Source organism: Budorcas taxicolor, chromosome X (genome assembly GCF_023091745.1).
Source record: "Budorcas taxicolor isolate Tak-1 chromosome X, Takin1.1, whole genome shotgun sequence".
NCBI lineage: Eukaryota > Metazoa > Chordata > Mammalia > Artiodactyla > Bovidae > Budorcas > Budorcas taxicolor.
Window position 1 is genome coordinate 113909206 of NC_068935.1, and position 20361 is coordinate 113929566.

Below are 20361 nucleotides of genomic sequence, written 5' to 3' on the forward strand. Positions count from 1 at the left end.
CTGACAACTTTGCCTGGGGCCTTGTAGCCTGACAGTAGGGAGGATTCTGTGTGGACATCCTGGTATATGTATTCTCACATTCTTTACCATCTTCAATCTGACTTGGAAATAACCTGGAAATGCTCCCTGAATTGCCTTAACGCTTCTCCAATCAGGCCCCCAATTCCCTGAGACTCTCAAGGTAGGTGGAATTTGTCTCATGGGCCACCCAGTCTGTGGTCTTCCAAGGCTAACAGTAGTGGAAGGAATATGTTCTGCCCCCACTGTTTTGAGGCAGGTGGTCTTTTCAGTCTTCAGGGTCCTTACCTTGACTTCTGGCACAACGTGGAAATCATCCTTCTACTGAGCTTCGGCTGCTCCCTTTGATCAGGATGAGGTTCCTTACCTCCATGTGATCCTCTGGGAGGAAGTGAGTAGGACTCACCATGTCACCAGGCCTAGTGGCACAGTATAAGGCCTAACAGGGACAGTGCCCTCTGTAGCCCCCTTCTTTCTGGGAGGGATCCTTCGCTGTCACTCTGTATCATCAGTTGATTCCTGTTGGGAACTGGGTACCCTTCCTCAGCTGATACAGGCTCCCTCCATTAGCCCAAGGACTTGAAGGTGCTGAAGCCATTCGCCTTCAGAAAACAAGGGATAAACCTAGTCTGAAAGCCCTGCCTGTTCCCTCCTAGGGCTCATTACATTTGTAGGACTGTCTAAGAATTTATCTGTAATGGGGTAGCTGGCTGCCACACTCCTCATACAGGACTGTGCAAATGTCATGTCTGGGATTTCCACTCTCTGATGAAGAGCCAGCTTATAAATCAATGTCCACATCTCCTTGACACCCTCCAGGCAGAAGTCAGGGGGCCCTTTAGCTGGCCAGCACTTACCTATGTTTCCCAGGGCTAACTGGAGAGGAGGGAGTAAGTAAGTGTAGCCTTGTCAGCTGGGGTTGAGGGGCTTCCATATCCACACTCTGAGTCTTCAAATTGCACCCTTCCTGGGGCTCTATTCTCTGCTGATCTGAGGCTGAGGACTCTGCTGATTCCCAATGTCCCCACCTTCCTGGGACCTGAGCTGAAAGCATTAACCACAGCAGCCTGGATTTTTCTGGACTTTATGGGCTTGCCAATGAGGACAGGTCTTTATGGGTTGCTACTGTTGTGGCTGGGTCTTTCTATCACCCCCATTCATGTTAATCACCGTCAATTCTGAGATTGATCCTCACTCCTATCCAACCTCAGAACTCTGCCCCAACACCAAGTTTCTTAGGTCTCTGAGAAGCCTGGAGAATAAGCGAGGCTATGCTTTGCCTAACAGTTCTGAGATCCTCTGTGTCTGAGAGCAGTCGGGAATGCTGTTCCAGTGACCACTCCCTCCTTTTCTGGTGTGTTGCTCTCCTTAATCCTCCTACATGGGGTCCTCATCTTGCTTTCTGTGTCTTGGATTAAAGGCTTCTGGGGAAATTATACATCTCTGCAAACTCTTGAGCTGTATTTGCTCTGCAGTGCTACAGAGAATGGGTCCCTGTCCTAGGAGTGATGGGAGATGGAGAAGCTATAGCCCAAGGCAGGAGTCCCAGGACAGGTGGTCACCCATTAGGGAAAAAAAGTACATCAATCTATCTCCTCATCTGCCAGGTGAAGATTCTCATGTTATTTCTGATAGATATACTTTCTACCAGCAAGAGACTGTTAGCATGATATGGAGAGCCCTTGGTCTTCAGAGGTTATCTAATAGGGCCAACGCACATGCTTATACTGGCACCAAATATTGTCTCATTAATCTGTGAGTAATGAATAAGGGATATGTATTTTTGGTTAAATATATTTGGTATTCTTACTGCTCTGGCTACACATTCTGATCCAGGAGCTTGAGCACAAGGGCATTCTTTTTAATCACCTAGAACAAATTTTGAAGTATTAAGAAAAACCCTGAAATAAAAGATACAGGGTGGGGACTTTCCTGGTGGTCCAGGGACTAGGACTCCAGGCTCCCAATGCAGGGGGCCCAGGTTTGATCCCTGGTCAGGGAAGTAGAACCCACGTGCTGCAACTAAGAGCCAGCACAGCCAAATAAATAAGAAAAAGGAAATGAAATATCAAATGTTAAAAGTACTTGTTAAAAAAAAAAAAAGACAAGGGGTGGCGGGTGGAAATAGTATGACTGCTACAGTAGTTTATAGAGCAGAAGTCTAGTCCCAACTCTGTCATTTACCAGCCTGAAGTACTTCAGCAAAAATCAAACACTATCTCTATGAGCCTTGGGCTCTCCATCATGAACTGTGTTTGACAGGCCCTGTCTTGTTGGACTGGTGGAATATATGTATTTACAGAAAGCATCTGTCATGGTGCTTGACTCTACTGAGACATTAGGGGCAATGGCAGTTATTACTATGATTATCTTGACCTCAGATAATTAGCTGGGATTACATCAGCTGGTATTTTTTTTTTCTTTTTTTGCATCTAAGAGATAGCAGGTACTATGCAGCATTCTAACTGAAGGGAAAAAAAAATACCCAACCTCCTGAATCTAGCAAAAATTCTTCCTAGCAATGAAAACAAAGTAATATGCTGTTTCCAACCCCACTTTACCCTTTTTTCTTTTTCTTCTTGAGGTAGAGAGCATCTCAGCCTCTTCCATAGAATGACAGCTTCTCTGAGAGACTATAATTGAATGGGAAGAGGCTGAGACATTTTTGACTAAATATCACCAGTATAAGCATGAAGACTTCTTAAAAGCAGATGCTCAATTAATGTTTGTGTAAAAGAAGAACCACGAATAAATCATTTGCAATAATTTATAATCTCAAACATTCTTGAAAAACATAAGCATATTCAGGTATATAACTTTTACCTTTACAAAAAGGGAGACTAAACAGAGAGGAAAGTAAACCAAAAACTGACTAGCTTTCAGCTATATCTCAATTTATGTATCAATGTTCTGAGCCTCTCTTAGCGTGGTGTCTTTCACATTTCTAAGCATATTCTCATCCTAAAGTGATGTTATTCTCATTCTGGATCACAAGTGATTTAAAGATTTCCAATATGTATTTCAAAAAACAAAACTCTTACTCCTGAATCTAACAAATAGCAAACAATGTGTACCCATGTAAATAATATACTTCTATCATTAAACTAAATAAAGTTTTTGTTGAAAAAAGTAATACTGAAAATTTGGGGGGGGGGAGTCAACAAGTTAATGATGCATATGAGGAACACAAGTTGACAGGCTTTGCCAACCACAAAGTGAAGAGTGGGCTTCAGACCACACTAGGGCGAGATGAGCGGCTGGATGTGGCCTTAGAGTGGGCACTGGCCAAAGCAGAAGGGCTACCACTGGCTGAGGCAGAAGGGCCAGGCCTGGCTGAGGCAGAAGGGCTACCACTGGCTGAGACAGAAGGGCCAGGCCTGGCCAAGGCAGAGGGCTACCACTGGCTGAGGCAGTAGGGCCAGGCCTGGCTGAGGCAGAAGGGCTACCACTGGCTGAGGCAGAAGGGCCAGGCCTGGCTGAGGCTGAAGGCCTACCACTGGCTGAGGCAGAAGGGCTACCACTGGCTGAGGCAGAAGGGCCAGGCCTGGCTGAGGCAGAAGGGCTACCACTGGCTGAGGCAGAAGGGCCAGGTTTGGCTGAGGCAGAAGGGCTACCACTGGCTGAGGCAGTAGGGCCAGGCCTGGCCCTGGCAAACGTGTCAGCCCTGGCTGTGGATGAAGTGCCAGCACTGGATGCAGCAGAAGGGCCAGGCCTGGCTGAGGCAGAAGGGCTGCCACTGGCTGAGGCAGAAGGGCCAGGCCTGGCTGAGGCAGAAGGGCTACCACTGGCTGAGGCAGAAGGGCCAGGCCTGGCTGAGGCAGAAGGGCTACCACTGGCTGAGGCAGAAGGGCCAGGCCTGGCTGAGGCAGAAGGCCTACCACTGGCTGAGGCAGAAGGGCCAGGGTTGGCTGAGGCAGAAGGCCTACCACTGGCTGAGGCAGAAGGGCCAGGCCTGGCTGAGGCAGAAGGCCTACCACTGGCTGAGGCAGAAGGGCCAGGCCTGGCTGAGGCAGAAGGGCTACCACTGGCTGAGGCAGAAGGGCCAGGTTTGGCTGAGGCAGAAGGGCTACCACTGGCTGAGGCAGAAGGGCCAGGCCTGGCTGAGGCAGAAGGCCTACCACTGGCTGAGGCAGAAGGGCCAGGTTTGGCTGAGGCAGAAGGGCTACCACTGGCTGAGGCAGTAGGGCCAGGCCTGGCCCTGGCAAACGTGTCAGCCCTGGCTGTGGATGAAGTGCCAGCACTGGATGCAGCAGAAGGGCCAGGCCTGGCTGAGGCAGAAGGGCTGCCACTGGCTGAGGCAGAAGGGCCAGGCCTGGCTGAGGCAGAAGGGCTACCACTGGCTGAGGCAGAAGGGCCAGGCCTGGCTGAGGCAGAAGGGCTACCACTGGCTGAGGCAGAAGGGCCAGGCCTGGCTGAGGCAGAAGGCCTACCACTGGCTGAGGCAGTAGGGCCAGGTTTGGCTGAGGCAGAAGGGCTACCACTGGCTGAGGCAGAAGGGCCAGGCCTGGCTGAGGCAGAAGGCCTACCACTGGCTGAGGCAGAAGGGCCAGGTTTGGCTGAGGCAGAAGGGCTACCACTGGCTGAGGCAGAAGGGCCAGGCCTGGCTGAGGCAGAAGGGCTGCCACTGGCTGAGGCAGAAGGGCCAGGCCTGGCTGAGGCAGAAGGCCTACCACTGGCTGAGGCAGAAGGGCCAGGCCTGGCTGAGGCAGAAGGCCTACCACTGGCTGAGGCAGAAGGGCCAGGTTTGGCTGAGGCAGAAGGGCTACCACTGGCTGAGGCAGAAGGGCCAGGCCTGGCTGAGGCAGAAGGGCTGCCACTGGCTGAGGCAGAAGGGCCAGGCCTGGCTGAGGCAGAAGGGCTACCACTGGCTGAGGCAGAAGGGCCAGGTTTGGCTGAGGCAGAAGGGCTACCACTGGCTGAGGCAGAAGGGCCAGGCCTGGCTGAGGCAGAAGGGCTGCCACTGGCTGAGGCAGAAGGGCCAGGCCTGGCTGAGGCAGAAGGGCTGCCACTGGCTGAGGCAGAAGGGCCAGGCCTGGCTGAGGCAGAAGGCCTACCACTGGCTGAGGCAGAAGGGCCAGGTTTGGCTGAGGCAGAAGGGCTGCCACTGGCTGAGGCAGAAGGGCCAGGCCTGGCTGAGGCAGAAGGGCTGCCACTGGCTGAGGCAGAAGGGCCAGGCCTGGCTGAGGCAGAAGGGCTGCCACTGGCTGAGGCAGAAGGGCTGCCACTGGCTGAGGCAGAAGGGCCAGGCCTGGCTGAGGCAGAAGGGCTGCCACTGGCTGAGGCAGAAGGGCCAGGCCTGGCTGAGGCAGAAGGCCTACCACTGGCTGAGGCAGAAGGGCCAGGTTTGGCTGAGGCAGAAGGGCTACCACTGGCTGAGGCAGAAGGGCCAGGCCTGGCTGAGGCAGAAGGCCTACCACTGGCTGAGGCAGAAGGGCCAGGTTTGGCTGAGGCAGAAGGGCTACCACTGGCTGAGGCAGTAGGGCCAGGCCTGGCCCTGGCAAACGTGTCAGCCCTGGCTGTGGATGAAGTGCCAGCACTGGATGCAGCAGAAGGGCCAGGCCTGGCTGAGGCAGAAGGGCTGCCACTGGCTGAGGCAGAAGAGCCAGGCCTGGCTGAGGCAGAAGGGCTACCACTGGCTGAGGCAGAAGGGCCAGGCCTGGCTGAGGCAGAAGGGCTACCACTGGCTGAGGCAGAAGGGCCAGGCCTGGCTGAGGCAGAAGGGCTACCACTGGCTGAGGCAGAAGGGCCAGGCCTGGCTGAGGCAGAAGGGCTACCACTGGCTGAGGCAGAAGGGCCAGGCCTGGCCCTGGCAGACGTGTCAGCCCTGGCCGAGGATGAAGTGCCAGCACTGGATGCAGCAGAAGGGCCAGGTCTGGCCAAGGCAGAAGGGCTGCCACTGGCTGAGGCAGAAGGGCCAGGCCTGGCTGAGGCAGAAGGGCCAGGCCTGGCTGAGGCAGAAGGCCTACCACTGGCTGAGGCAGAAGGGCCAGGCCTGGCTGAGGGAGAAGGGCTACCACTGGCTGAGGCAGAAGGGCTAACGCTGGCTGAGGCAGAAGGGCCAGGCCTGGCTGAGGCAGAAGGGCTACCACTGGCTGAGGCAGAAGGGCCAGGCCTGGCCAAGGAAGAAGGCCTACCACTGGCTGAGGCAGAAGGGCCAGGCCTGGCTGAGGCAGAAGGGCTACCACTGGCTGAGGCAGAAGGGCCAGGCCTGGCCAAGGCAGAAGGCCTACCACTGGCTGAGGCAGAAAGGCCAGGCCTGGCCCTGGCAGACATGTCAGCCCTGGCCAAGGCAGAAGGGGCAGCACTGGCCAAGGCAGAAGTGCCAGGTGTGGCTGAGGCAGAAGGGCCAGGTCTGGCCAAGGCAGAAGGGCCAGGCCTGGCCCTGGCAGACATTTCAGCCCTGGCGGAGGCCAAAGTGATAGCCCTGCTGGCAGCAGAAGTACCAGGTCTGGCCAAGGCAGAAGGGCCAGCACTGGCAGAGGCAGAAGGGCGAGGCCTGGCAGACATGTCAGCACTGGCTGAGGCCAAAGTGCCAGCCCTGGCTGTAGCAGATGTGCTAGGTCTGGGCAAGGCAGAAGGGCCAGCACTGGCAGAGGCAGAAGGGCCAGGCCTGGCCCTGGCAGATATGTCAGCACTGGCTTAGGCCCAAGTGCCAGCCCTGGCTGCAGCAGATGTGCTAGGTCTGGCCAAGGCAGAAGGGCCAGCACTGGCCAAGGCAGAAGGGCCAGCACTGGCTGAGGCAGAAGGGCCAGGCCTGGCCCTGGCAGACAAGTCAGCACTGGCTGAGGCCAAAGTGCCAACCCTGGCTGCAGAAGATGTGCTAGGTCTGGCCAAGGCAGAAGGGCCAGCACTGGCAGAGGCAGAAGGGCCAGGCCTGGCCCTGGCAGACATGTCAGCACTGGCTTAGGCCCAAGTGCCAGCCCTGGCTGCAGCAGATGTGCTAGGTCTGGCCAAGGCAGAAGGGCCAGCACTGGCCAAGGCAGAAGGGCCAGCACTGGCTGAGGCAGAAGTGCCAGGTCTGGCCAAGGCAGAAGGGCCAGCACTGGCCAAGGCAGAAGGGCCAGGCCCGGCCCTGGCAGACAAGTCAGCATTGGCTGAGGCCAAAGTACCAGCCCTGGCTGCAGCAGATGTGCTAGGTCTGGCCAAGGCTGAAGGGCCAGAACAGGCCAAGGCAGAAGTGCCTGCACCGGCTGAGGCAGAAAGGCCAGGCCTGGCCCTGGCAGAAATGTCAGCCCTGGCTGCAGCAGAAATGCCAAGTCTGGCCGAGGCAGAAGGGCCAGCACTGGCTGAGGCAGAAGGGCCAGGCCTGGCCCTGGCAGATATGTCAGCACTGGCTGAGGCCCAAGTGCCAGCCCTGGCTGCAGCAGATGTGCTAGGTCTGGCCAAGGCAGAAGGGCCAGCACTGGCCAAGGCAGAAGGGCCAGCACTGGCAGAGGCAGAAGGGCCAGGCCTGGCCCTGGCAGACATGTCAGCACTGGCTGAGGCCAAGGTGCCAGCCCTGGTTGATGCAGATGTGCTAGGTCTGGCCAAGGTAGAAGGGCCAGCACTGGCAGAGGCAGAAGGGCCAGGCCTGGCCCTGGCAGACAAGTCAGCATTGGCTGAGGCCAAGGTGCCAGCCCTGGCTGCAGAAGATGTGCTAGGTATGGCCAAGGCAGAAGGGCCAGCACTGGCCAAGGCAGAAGGGCCAGCACTGGCTGAGGCAGAAGGGCCAGGCCTGGCCCTGGCAGATATGTCAGCACTGGCTGAGGCCCAAGTGCCAGCCCTGGCTGCAGAAGATGTGCTAGGTCTGGCCAAGGCAGAAGAGCCAGCACTGGCCAAGGCAGAAGGGCCAGGCCCGGCCCTGGCAGACAAGTCAGCATTGGCTGAGGCCAAAGTACCAGCCCTGGCTGCAGCAGATGTGCTAGGTCTGGCCAAGGCTGAAGGGCCAGAACAGGCCAAGGCAGAAGGGCCAGCACTGGCTGAGGCAGAAGGGCCAGGCCTGGCCCTGGCAGATATGTCAGCCCTGGCTGCAGCAGAAATGCCAAGTCTGGCCTAGGCAGAAGGGCCAGCACTGGCAGAGGCAGAAGGGCCAGGCCTGGCCCTGGCAGACATGTCAGCACTGGCTGAGGCCGAAGTGCCAGCCCTGGCTGCAGAAGATGTGCTAGGTCTGGCCAAGGCAGAAGGGCCAGCACTGGCCAAGGCAGAAGGGCCAGCACTGGCTGAGGCAGAAGGGCCAGGCCTGGCCCTGGCAGACAAGTCAGCATTGGCTGAGGCCAAAGTGCCAGCCCTGGCTGCAGAAGATGTGCTAGGTCTGGCCAAGGCAGAAGGGCCAGCACTGGCCAAGGCAGAAAGGCCAGCACTGGCTGAGGAGGAAGGGCCAGGCCTGGCCCTGGCAGATATGTCAGCACTGGCTGAGGCCCAAGTGCCAGCCCTGGTTGATGCAGATGTGCTAGGTCTGGCCAAGGCAGAAGGGCCAGCACTGGCCAAGGCAGAAGGGCCAGCACTGGCTGAGGCAGAAGGGCCAGGCCTGGCCCTGGCAGACATGTCAGCACTGGCTGAGGCCGAAGTGCCAGCCCTGGCTGCAGAAGATGTGCTAGGTCTGGCCAAGGCAGAAGGGCCAGCACTGGCCAAGGCAGAAGGGCCAGCACTGGCTGAGGCAGAAGGGCCAGGCCTGGCCCTGGCAGATATGTCAGCACTGGCTGAGGCCCAAGTGCCAGCCCTGGCTGCAGCAGATGTGCTAGGTCTGGCCAAGGCAGAAGGGCCAGCACTGGCCAAGGCAGAAGTGCCAGCACTGGCTGAGGCAGACGGGCCAGGCCTGGCCCTGGCAGACATGTCAGCCCTGGCTGCAGCAGAAATGCCAAGTCTGGCCTAGGCAGAAGGGCCAGCACTGGCTGAGGCAGAAGGGCCAGGTCTGGCCAAGGCAGAAGGGCCAGCACTGGCCAAGGCAGAAGTGCCAGCACTGGCTGAGGCAGAAGGGCCAGGCCTGGCCCTGGCAGACATGTCAGTCCTGGCTGCAGCAGAAATGCCAAGTCTGGCCTAGGCAGAAGGGCCAGCACTGGCTGAGGCAGAAATGCCAAGTCTGGCCAAGGCAGAAGGGCCATCACTGGCCGAGGCAGAAGGGCCAGGCTTGGCCCTGGCAGACATGTCAGCCCTGGCCGAGGCCAAAGTGCCAGCCCTGCTGGCAGCCGAAGTGCCAGGTCCGGCCAAGGCAGCAGGGCCAGCACTGGCAGAGGCAGAAGGGCCAGGCCTGGCCCTGGCAGACATGTCAGCACTGGGTGAGGTCGAAGTGCCAGCCCTGGCTGCAGAAGATGTGCTAGGTCTGGCCAAGGCAGAAGGGCCAGCACTGGCCAAGGCAGAAGGGCCAGCACTGGCTGAGGCAGAAGGGCCAGGCCTGGCCCTGGCAGACATGTCAGCCCTGGCCGAGGCCGATGTGCCAGGTCTGGGTAAGGCAGGATGGCCAGCACTGTCCAAGGCAGAAGGGCCAGCACTGGCCGCGGCAGAAGGGCCAGGTCTGGCCCTGGCAGACATGTCACCCCTGGCCGAGGCCAATGTGCCAGGTCTGGCCGAGGCAGGATGGCCGGCACTGGCTGAGGCAGAAGGGCTGGGCCTTGCCGTGGCAGACATGTCAGCCCTGGCTGCAACAAAAGTGCCAGGTGTGGCCGATGCAGAAGGGCCAGCACTGGCTGAGCAGAAGGCCCAGCACTGGCTGAGGCAGAAGGGCCAACACTGGCCGAGGCATAAGGGCTGGTCCCGGCTACAGCTCTGGTTCTGGAGCTCTCTACCTCCTCTCTCCAAGCCTCCACATAATGCGGCAGTAAGGCGTCAGGGACCGAATCCTTGACCTTGGCCAAAATTTGCAGGACTTTCGTCTTGCTGGTTTCTGAGAGCGCTTTAGGACCCCACAGGAACTCATAGCGAGGGGGATTGCTGCCGGGCACCTGGCGGTACTCCAGGTACCCTTCCCGCACCAGATCTTTTGTGATGAGCTTTCTGGTGTCTCCAAAGATGAAGTGCCTTCTTCCATCATAGATGCCCAGAATATTCAGGAACTTCCAGATCTCCTCCTCAGAGGCACAGTGGCCATTTAGGTAGATGACACCCAGCAGAGGCATCAGAAGACCATTCTTCAGCAGCCCCCAGTCACCTCTCATAGACTCACTGTCGCTGAGATCTAGGTTGCTCACCAGGGTATAGCAGTGACTGTTGGGCCTGACTTCCTTCAGCACCAGGCCAAACACCAGCTCCATGTGCTCAGAGGCCCTGCTGAGGATCTCAGGGAATTGCTCCCTGTACCTTCTAGTGACTGCCTTCAGCATTTCTGACCTCTTAATGAGCTCCCTCGTCTTATACTTACACAGCATGTACTGCACCAACATCTGTGACTTCATGATCAGAAGATCTGTGTGAGAGCTCTCAGCAGCAGCCGAGGCCTGGGAGGAATTTTCCCCTTCCTGAACTTGGCCCTCGGCACCTACACCAACAACAGATCTCGAGCGTGCTGCGTGCCCGACACCAGATCTTTTGCGTACAGCACCTGAAGCAGCACTGGTGGTGCCTTGGGCTCCCTGAGGCCCCTTGGAGATGCCAGCAGCAGACGAGCTTGAGGGACCACTCTCTGAATCAGGAGGGGAGGAGGAGGTGGTCTCTTCTCCCCCAGATGTGGTAGCCTGATCATGAAGACCCTGGGTCTCAGCCCGAGCCTGGCGATGTTTCTCACGAGCATGGTGCTTACTCTTCTGCCCACGAGGCATGATGGCTGTGGTCAGGGACCGCAGGCAGGAGTCTGGGCCAATAGACAGGAGGTTGGGGCACCTGGAGGTTGGAGAATGAGGTGGCATGAGCACCTTAAAACAGGGAGATTCCACCTTGGTTTAATCAAAGGCTGCCTCTGCAGGTGTCCTTGAGGACACTGCCCTAGGAACCCACAAGGCTCCTGTTTTCCTGGTCAGCCCATCCCCTGAGAATCCCACAGAGGAAGAATAGAAGCCTTACTTTTCCTCTGCGACCTCTCAGCCCTGCTTTGGATTTACTGAGGTGACAGCAGGTGCTGGCAGTGGGGTCCTCTCAGCTCATCTTCAGTATTATCACATCAAGTCCTGGTGGAGCCTGGGCACCCTTCCCTCTGATACACTGATACAGACATCTTAGGCCTCCACATGATCCAGAAACAAGTGAAGGGATGCTTCAGTCCACCTCCCTCCCAGGGGATACCCAGTGCTGAGAACTCAGTAGGGTCTTTTCTATCCTGAGTTCACTGGGATTATCATTCATGGTCCTTACCTTGGCTCCATAAAACATTGGGTACTACCTTCCATTTTCTGACTGGTGGCTGCACCTTCAGACTAGACATTTCCCCTCCCCTAGACTTGGTATAAAACAGTAAAGCAGGTATTCAAACTCACAGCCCATCCCTGAGATTTCCTGGGTTGAAATCCAAGGGTTGGGATGGACGCTCTGAGTCCTCACTCAGGTTCCTCAACTGAGCTCCTGGTAGAGAACGTCTTCTTTCTCCAGAACTGATACGTGTCTGATAGTAAAAGCCAATCACCCTGTGTCCCAACAGGAGGAAGTGAAGATGACCTCATCTTACCAAACATGGTCTCCTAAGAATGGAAGCTGTTGCAGGCGGGTTGATGTCCCTGTGGTCTCATCCAAGATCCCAATTCAAAGTTAATTTTCTTTTTGTTCCTCTTTTCTTCTCTGTGTCTTTTTAAAACAAATTTATTTATTTTTAATGAAACGATAATATCTTTACAATATTGTGTTTTCTTCTGTCCCACATCAATGTGAATCAGCCATAGGTATACTGTATGTCCCCTCCCTCTTGAAACTCTCTCCCACCTCCCACCACATCCCACCCCTCTGAAGCTGTCAGAGCACTGGCTTTGAGCTCCCTGAGTCATAAAACTAATTCCCACTGGTTATCTATTTTCCATATGGTAATATGTACGTTTTCAATGTTACTCTCTCATGCCCCTCCCTCTCCTTCCCCCACTGTGTCCACGAGTGTGTTCTCTAGGTCTGCATCTCCAGGCTGCCCTGCAAATAGGTTCATCAGTACTAACTTTCTAGATTCCATATATATGCATTAATATATGATATTGGCTTTCCTCTTTCTGACTTAATTCACTTTGCATAAAAAACTAGGAATAAAACTACCACATGAGTCAACAATCCCACTACTGGGCATATACCCTGAGGAAACGGTAATTGAAAAAGACACTTGTACTCAAATGTTCACTGCATCACTATTTACAATAGACAGGACATAGAAGTAACCAAGGTCTACATTTGACTCATGACAGGGTGTAAGAGTTCTCCCTCTGCTGACCACTCCCTAGCCCACAGTGGGGACCGACACATATTCTTGAGGTCTGCCAGGGATGACGACAGGGATGATTTGGTCTGAATGATGTGGTGTGGAACATCCCCACAGCCCCCGAGGTTCTCACCATGACCCTTCGCAAATCTGAAACCCTCCCTTGCCAACCTGAGGGTGCGCCCTTTGACCTGGTCGCTCACTTCCCTTAGATGTCCCGGGAAGTGTCATGTCAAACGCCCGATTCTCCCAGGCCTGAAAACAGGGCTGGCGCTTTACGTGGCCCCGTTTCTTAAGGAAGTGGCCCCCATCCTCACTCAGCGTCACAACCACGAATCATGTTGGGGACTAGCTCCCTTTGTTGAACTGGTTTTATTCTGTTAGAGCAAGGCTCTCACTCCCCCAAAACCAGCTCCAGTGGACACCAGGGGGCACCACAGTTGGCCAGCTCTACCTGGGGCCTCCTAGAGCCCAGGGAGGGGAGTCGCTCAGTCCCACACTGAGGGGAGTAGCTCAGTGTGGCCCCCTTGCGGTGTCGACGTCAGCTCATCAGTTCTCAGGACCTTATTCTAGGTCCTAGACCTCCCCACAATGGCAACCCACTCCAGTACTCTTGCCTGGAAAATCACAGGATGGCGGAGCCTGGTGGGCTGCCGTCTATGGGGTCGCACAGAGTCGGACACAACTGAGGCGACTTAGCAGCAGCAGCTGCAGACCTCCCCACAGACCAACGCCTTAGCCTGAGACACTGTAGACCACATTCAGCCGATAGCACTGAGGGGCCCACAAGAGCCATATCACAGGGGTGGGATGTGGATGGGTCACTTTTATTACTGGGAGGGTTGGGAAGTCCGTTCAGCTCCATTCAGGTCCTCACCTTGGTTCCGGACGAGTCCTGGACACTAAGTTTCCGCCAAACGGTCGCTGCGGCTACCCGTCGAGCTTCTCGCCGTCGAAGCGGAAGTGGAGGGGAGCTGCGTAAGGTCCTACGTGAGGTCGCCCAGGGACGTCGGCAGGGGCAGCGTGCTACGGGAACCCCGGTAGCTCAATATTCATCCGTCCCTGGATTCTCTCTCAGGGTCCTCCGGGTGCAGTTTATCAGAGCCCTGAACGCCTCCATCTAAGAATCCAAGTCCTACACCCCAAAACAAAGCCCTCGCCTTCCCAAGTCCCTAGTGGAGGGAATCAGGGCACTGCTCTGAGAATCTCTGCTTGTCAGGAGGGGAGCCACTCTGTAAGCCTCCCTCTTTGGGGAGAGATCCTCTCATTAGCACTGATCCTCCTCACCTTAAGTCCGGTTATGGTCAAGATGACACCCCTCTGCAGATCTGGGGCCCTATCCCGCTAGAGAAGGCCATGCCCTCCCTGAGATCACACAGGTGGAATGAGGGGACCACTCAGAAGTAGGTCCTCTGGGTCTCTCAGAGCTAAGAATTTACAGAATGTTGTTTGGCTCCCTCTCCAGGGGTCCCCTCTAACACTCAGCATTGTCATCTGAGGTCCTGCTTGCGCTCAGGTTCATCCACCCACAAAACTAGGCTGATCCTATTAGACAGAGGCCTCACCTCAATGAGAATTTCCAGACTGAAATCAACCTGACATCTGTGCCCTGAGCTTCCTGGGGAGCACAGCAACAGATTTTCCAGGGCCTCCTTTGATGCAGTGTGTGCTACTGTGAGTCCACTTTCACGTCCTCACATTGACATGTGACGAACCCTGTAACTCCACTCTCTGCTTTATGGAGCAGCTTGTCTTACATCAAGGTCCTAGTCTCCTTGAGAATTCCAAGTTGGAAGTCAGGGTGACCCTCATGTGATCGTAATCCATAAGGGCCTCCGAAAACAGGCAGTGGGGATGCAACTCGAGTCCTTCTGGATTCCTCTTGCTCAGCATCCTCACTACAACTACCACAGCCTGGGACTGCTCTTTCTACTGATGAAAGATACCTCTTTGGGTGACCACTATAATCAAGAGTCACTGTCTCTGCAGTCCTCTTTCATGGAGTTCCGATATCAGCTTCTGTCGCTTGATTAAAGGCTTCCTGGGAAATGCATATTCCTACAAACACTTGAGCAGTTACCCTCTAGGAAATCTTGGAGAAAATGGGTCTCAGTCCCTAAAGTGATGTAAGATTAGGAAAATGCAGCAGAAATCAAGGAACTCAGGACAGGTGTTCTGCTGTCAGAGAAAAAGAGCTCATATATTCCTTCTCTTCAGCTAGATTTTGGGTGTGTGCTTAGTTGCTTAGTCATGTCCTACTCTCTACAACCCCATGGACTGTAGCCTGACAGGCTCCTCTCTCCATGGGAATTCTCCAGGCAAGAATCCTGGAGTGAGTTTGTCTCCTCAAGGTAATGTACCAAACCCAGGACTCCCACATTGCAGGTGGATTCTTTACTTTCTGAGCCACCAGATTTAGGGTAGTTCTAAAATCTTTACTTTCAGGACCCTCCTGTTGGTCGAGTGGTCAAGACTCTGTACTCGCAATGCAGGGGGCCCAGGTTCGATCCCTCGTCAGGTAATTGGATCCCACATACCAGAACTAAGAGTTCATGTGCCACAACTAACACTTTCACATGCCACAACTGAAGAGCCTGCATGTGGCAACAAAGATCCTGAGTGGCACAGCTAAGACTCAGAGCAGCCAAAAATAAATACTTTTAATTAAAAAATTAAGTATTTACTTTCTACATAGAAGGATAGCACCTGATAATCTTGTAAGCCCTTGATGACTTGAGGGTGTCTGAATTTGCACCTACAGATGACCATATGGTTACCTAGCATTATCTCTTTCTCTCCTTTCTCTCTCTTAATTATTTTGGTTATGTGTTATGTGGCAATATTGATGGTAAGAGAGTTTTGGGGGAGAGTGGATACATGTATATGTAAGGGTGAATCCCTTCCCTGTTCATCTGAAACTGTCACAATATTGTTAAACAGCTATCCCCAAGCAAAAAATAAATGTTCAAATTATAAAAAACAAAACTGTGCTTCCAGTGCAAGGGATATGAGTTCAAACCCTGGTTGTGGAATTAAGATCCCATGTTTCAAGGGGCATTCCTAAGATGGCAGAGGAATAGGATGAGGAGACCACTTTCTCCCCCACAAATTCATCGAAAGAGCATTTGAATGCTGAGAAAATTCCACAACACAACTTCTGAATTTTGGCAGAGGACATCATGCACCTAAAAGGCAGCCTATTGTCTCCTAAAATAGGTTGGACGAAATATAAAAGATAAAAAGAGATGCAAAAGAGGTAGGGACAGAGATCTGTCCCGGGAAGGGAGTCTTAAAAAAGAGAGAAGTTTTCGAACACCAGGACACACTCTCATTGGTGGGTCTGTGGCAAGCCTTGGAATCACAGAGGGCAACATAACTGGGAGGAAAAATAAATGAATGAATAAATAAATACATAAATAATTAAAACCCACAGATTACATGCCTAACGGCAACTCCCAGCGGACCAGCAGCTCAGACACTTGCAGCTGCCACAACCAAGCGGGGGCTGGGCAGGGAGGCACAGGCTGCATTGCTTCGGGTAAGGACCCTGGGCCTGAATGCCCCGAGGGCCATCTGAGGGAACTAACTTGAGATAGCAACCCAGACTGTGGGATAGCTATCCCACGAAAAGCCCTAACCTAAGACATTGCCAGGCCCGCTCACAGAGCAAAAGACTGAGCAGAGCTAGCCAGCTGTGGACTGGCCCATCCCCTGCTGCAGACAGGCAGGGGAGGGCACCCAGACCCAGAAGAGGGAAACTGAAGCATCCGAGAAGCATCCTTTACCAAACTGCAAGCAGGCTTCATTGTTAACCAAGATTTCTTTGGATTTTGGATGGCTGACATCCGCTGGGAGGGTCGCAGCCAGAAATCAGCTTCCCAGAAGAGACACATGGCACACCTGACAAGACGCACCCATTGTACACCCAGAAAACCAAGCAGCTGGGACAAGGGAGGCAGTAAGATGCAGCATCCAACTGGGGGCGACTGTGCTTGCCAAGCACCTGGTCACCTGAGCTGCTTGGACCTGGGACGGGCACAAAACGCAGGCCCAACCAAGTCTGCACCTTTGTGGAGTACCCAAGAACCTGAACCTGAGAGGCTTAGACCTGGGAAGTGCACGCAACCCAGGCCCCGCCTCAGACAGTTCCCAGCAGAGCAACCTAGAGCCTGAGCAGTGTAGACTGGGAAAGCACACACGCTGTGAGCGGGGGCAAACCAGGTGTGGCCGAGACACTGCGAGCACTCCCTGCAAACATTTGCTTGCAGTGTTCCTCCCTCCCCACAGCACGACTGAACAAGTGAGCCTAAAATAAGTGTCCACCACCGCCCCCTTGTGTCAGGGTGGAAATTAGATACTGAAGAGACCAGCAAACAGAAGAAGCTAAAATAAACAGAGGGGACTGCTTTGGAAGTGAGAGGTGCAACAGATGAAAACCCTGTAGTTAGCACTGACTACATAGGAATGGGCCTTTAGATCTTGAGACGTATGAGCTGGATCAAGGAACTATCTGAAAATGAACTGACCCCACACTGTCCACAACAGCTAGACAGAAAGTCCTAGATATATTTTTACTATTATAATTTTTCAATTAATTTAAAAAAAATTTAAGTCCTCTATTACTACTTTATTTTCATTTTTATAACCTACCATTACCTTGCAAAAAAAGACCTTCTTTTTAAAGCAAACTTCATATATATATTTTATAATTTTTGTGACTTTGTTTTGTTTTTTAAATATTGTAGTTTTGAGACTCTACCTTCTACTCTAGATTTTTAATCTTGGCTCTTTGGTATTTGTTATCAATTTTGTACCTTTAAGAACCCAATCTTCAGCACCCATTTTTACTTGGGAGCGAGAATACTGGCTTGACTGCTCTCTCCCCCTTTGGACTCTCCTTTTGCTCTACCAGGTCACCTCTATCTCCCCTCTCACCCTTTTCTTCTCTACTCGACTAGGTGAATCTCTTTGTGTGTTCTGGGCTGTGGAGAACACTTAAGAGAGCTGATTACTGGCTGGATCTGTCTCTCTCAGTTTGATTCCCCATTTTATCCTCCTGGCCACCTCTGTCTCCTTCCTCCCTCTTCTCTTTTCTGCGTAACTCCATGAACCTCTCTGAGTGTTGCAGACTGTGAAGAGAACAAAGGGAAGTGATTACTGGCTAGCTTGCTCTCTCCCCTTTCTCTTCTCCTCCTGGTCACCTCTATCTCCCTCCTCCCTCTTCTCTTTTCCATGTAACTCTGTGTACCTCTCCAGGTGTCCCTCACTGTGGAAAAACTTTTCATCATTAACCTAGATGTTTTATCATTGGTGCCATATAGATGGAGAAGTCTTGAGGCTACTGTAAGAATAAGACTGAAAACCAGAGGCAGGAGGCTTAAATCCAAAGCCTGAGAACACCAGAGAACTCCTGACTCCAGGGAACATTAATCGATAGGAGCTCATCAAAAGCCTCCATAACTACACTGAAACCGAGCACCACCCAAGGGCCAATAAGTTCCAGAGCAAGATGGATCACGCTAATTCTCCAGCAGCACACGAACATAGCCCTGAGCTTCAATATACAGGCTGCCCAAAGTCACACTAAACCCAGAGATATCTCAAACTCACTACTGGACACTTCATTGCACTCCAGAGAGAAGAAATCCAGCTCCACCCACCAGAACACCAACACAAGCTTCCCTAACCAGGAAACCTTGACAAGCCACCCATCCAACCCCACCCACAGAGAGGAACCTCCACAATAAAGAGGAACCACAAACTGCCAGAATACAGAAAGGCCACCCCCAAACACAGCAATATAAACAAGATGAAAAAGCAGAGAAATACTCAGCAGGTAAAGGAACAGGATGAATGCCCACCAAACCAAACAAATTAGGAAGAGATAGAGAATCTCCCTAATAAAGAATTCTGAGTAATGATAGTGACAATGATCCAAAATCTTGAAAACAAAATGCAGTTAAAGATAAATAGACTGGAGACAAGGATTGAGAAGATGCAAGAAATGTTTAACAAGGACGTAGAAGAAAAAAAAAAAAGGAGCCAATATATGATGCAAAATGCAATAAATGAGATAAAAAACACTCTGTAGGGAACCAGCAGTAGAATAACGGAGACAGAAGATAGGATAAGTGAGGTAGAAGATAGAATGGTAGAAATAAACGAAACAGAGAGACACAAAGAAAAAAGAATGAAAAAAAATGAGGACAACCTCAGAGACCTCTAGGACAATGTTAAATGCCCCAACATTCGAATCATAAGCGTCCCACAAGAAGAAGACAAAAGGAGAGACCACGAGAAAATACTTGAGGAGAAAATAGTCAAAAACTTCCCTAAAATGGAGAAGGAAATACTCATCCATGTCCAAGAAAGCCAGAGAGTCCCAAACAGGATAAACCCAAGGCAAAACACCCCAAGACACATATTAATCACATCAACAAAGATCAAACACAAAGAATAAATATTAAAAGCAGCAAGGGAAAAACAATGAATAAATACACTACGGGATTCCCATTAAGGATAACAACTGATCTTTCAAGAGAAACTCTTTAGGCCAGAAGGGAACGGCAGGACATACTTAAAGTGATGCAAGTGAGAAACCTACAGCCCGGATTACTGTACCCAGCAAGGATCTCATTCAAATATGAAGGAGAAATCAAAAGCTTTACAGACAAGCAAAAGCTGAGAGAATTAAGCACCACCAAACCAGCTCTCCAACAAATGCTAAAGGATCTTCTCTAGGCAGGAAACACAGAACGGGTATATGAACTCGAACCCAAAACAATAAAGTAAATGGCAATGGGATCATACTTATCAATAATTACCTTAAATGTAAATGGGCTGAATGCCCCAACCAAAAGACAAAGAGTGGCTGAATGGATACAAAATCAAGACCCCTATATATGTTGTCTACAAGAGGCCCACCTCGAAACAAGGGACACATACAGACTGAAAGTGAAGGGCTGGAAAAAGATATTCCACACAAATAGAGACCAAAAGAAAGCAGGAGTAGCAATACTTATATCAGATAAAATAGACTTTAAAATAAAGGCTGTGAAAAGACATAAAGAAGGTCACTATATAATGATCAAAGGATCAATCCAAGAAGAAGATATAACAATTATAAATATATATGCACCCAACATAGGAGCACCACAATATGTAAGACAAATGCTAACAAGTATGAAAGGGGAAATTAACAATAACACAATAATACTGGGAGACTTTAATACCCCACTCGCACTTACGGACAGATCAACTAAATAGAAAATTAACAAGGAAACACAAACTTTAAAGGATACAATAGACCAGTTAGACCTGATTGATATCTATAGGACATTTCACCCCAAAACAATGAATTTCGCCTTTTTCTCAAGTGCACTTGGAACACTTCTCCAGGACAGATCACATACTGGGCCATAAATCTAGCCTTAGTAAATTCAAAAAATATTGAAATAATTCCAAGCATGTTTTCTGACCACAATGTGATAAGATTAGATGTCAATTACAGGAAAAAAAAAACCAACATATGGAGACTGAACAACACACAGCTGAATAACCAAAAAATCTCAGAAGAAATCAAAATATGCATAGAAATGAATGAAAATGAAAACACAACAACCCCAAACCTATGAAGTGAAGTGAAGTGAAGTGGCTCAGTCGTGTCCCATGGACTGTAGCCTACCAGGCTCCTCCCTCCATGGGATTTTCCAGGCAAGAGTACTGGAGTGGGTTGCCATTTCCTTCTCCAGGGGATCTTCCTGACCCAGGGATCGAACCTGGGTCTCCCGCATTCTAGGCAGACGCTTTAACCTCTGAGCCACCAAGGACCCCAAAACCTATGGGACACTGCAAAAGCAGTGCTAAGGGGAAGGTTCATAGCAATACAGGCTTACCTCAAGAAACAAGAAAAAAGTCAAATAACCTAACTCTACACCTAAAGCAACTAGAAAAGGAAGAAATGAAGAACCGCATGGTTAGTAGAAGGGAAGAAATCTTAAAAATTGGGGCAGTAATAAATGCAAAAGAAACAAAAGAGACCATAG

General features: G+C 52.1%; 1 protein-coding gene and 1 non-coding gene across 2 annotated transcripts; both read right to left on the bottom strand.

Annotated features, from left to right (window-relative positions):
• Positions 1 to 8590: 8590 nt before the first annotated feature.
• LOC128069625 (melanoma-associated antigen B2-like) lies at positions 8591 to 10748 on the bottom strand. Its single transcript, XM_052662748.1, has 3 exons — positions 9404 to 10748; positions 8716 to 8840; positions 8591 to 8620 (listed from the first exon to the last, which is right to left on the bottom strand). Exons 1-3 carry the CDS (start codon positions 10746 to 10748, stop codon positions 8591 to 8593), a joined length of 1500 nt encoding a protein of 499 aa, XP_052518708.1.
• Positions 10749 to 20072: 9324 nt separating this feature from the next.
• On the bottom strand, positions 20073 to 20145 carry TRNAS-AGA (transfer RNA serine (anticodon AGA)). Its single transcript has one exon. It is a non-coding gene; the product is annotated as a tRNA-Ser (tRNA).
• Between the last annotated feature and the right edge of the window lie 216 nt (positions 20146 to 20361).

Excerpts from the sequence above, each read along its gene's own strand:
- LOC128069625 (XM_052662748.1), bottom strand. The coding sequence starts at position 10,748 with ATGCCTCGTGGGCAGAAGAGTAAGCACCATGCTCGTGAGAAACATCGC. Across the intron at positions 8,841-9,403 it reads GCCTCGGCCAGGGCTGACAT|CCAGGGCTGACATGTCTGCC; the intron begins GTCTGCCAGGGC and ends TTTCTGCTGCAG. Across the intron at positions 8,621-8,715 it reads GCACATCTGCTGCAGCCAGG|TGCTGGCCCTTCTGCCTTGG; the intron begins GCTGGCACTTGG and ends TGCCTTGGCCAG.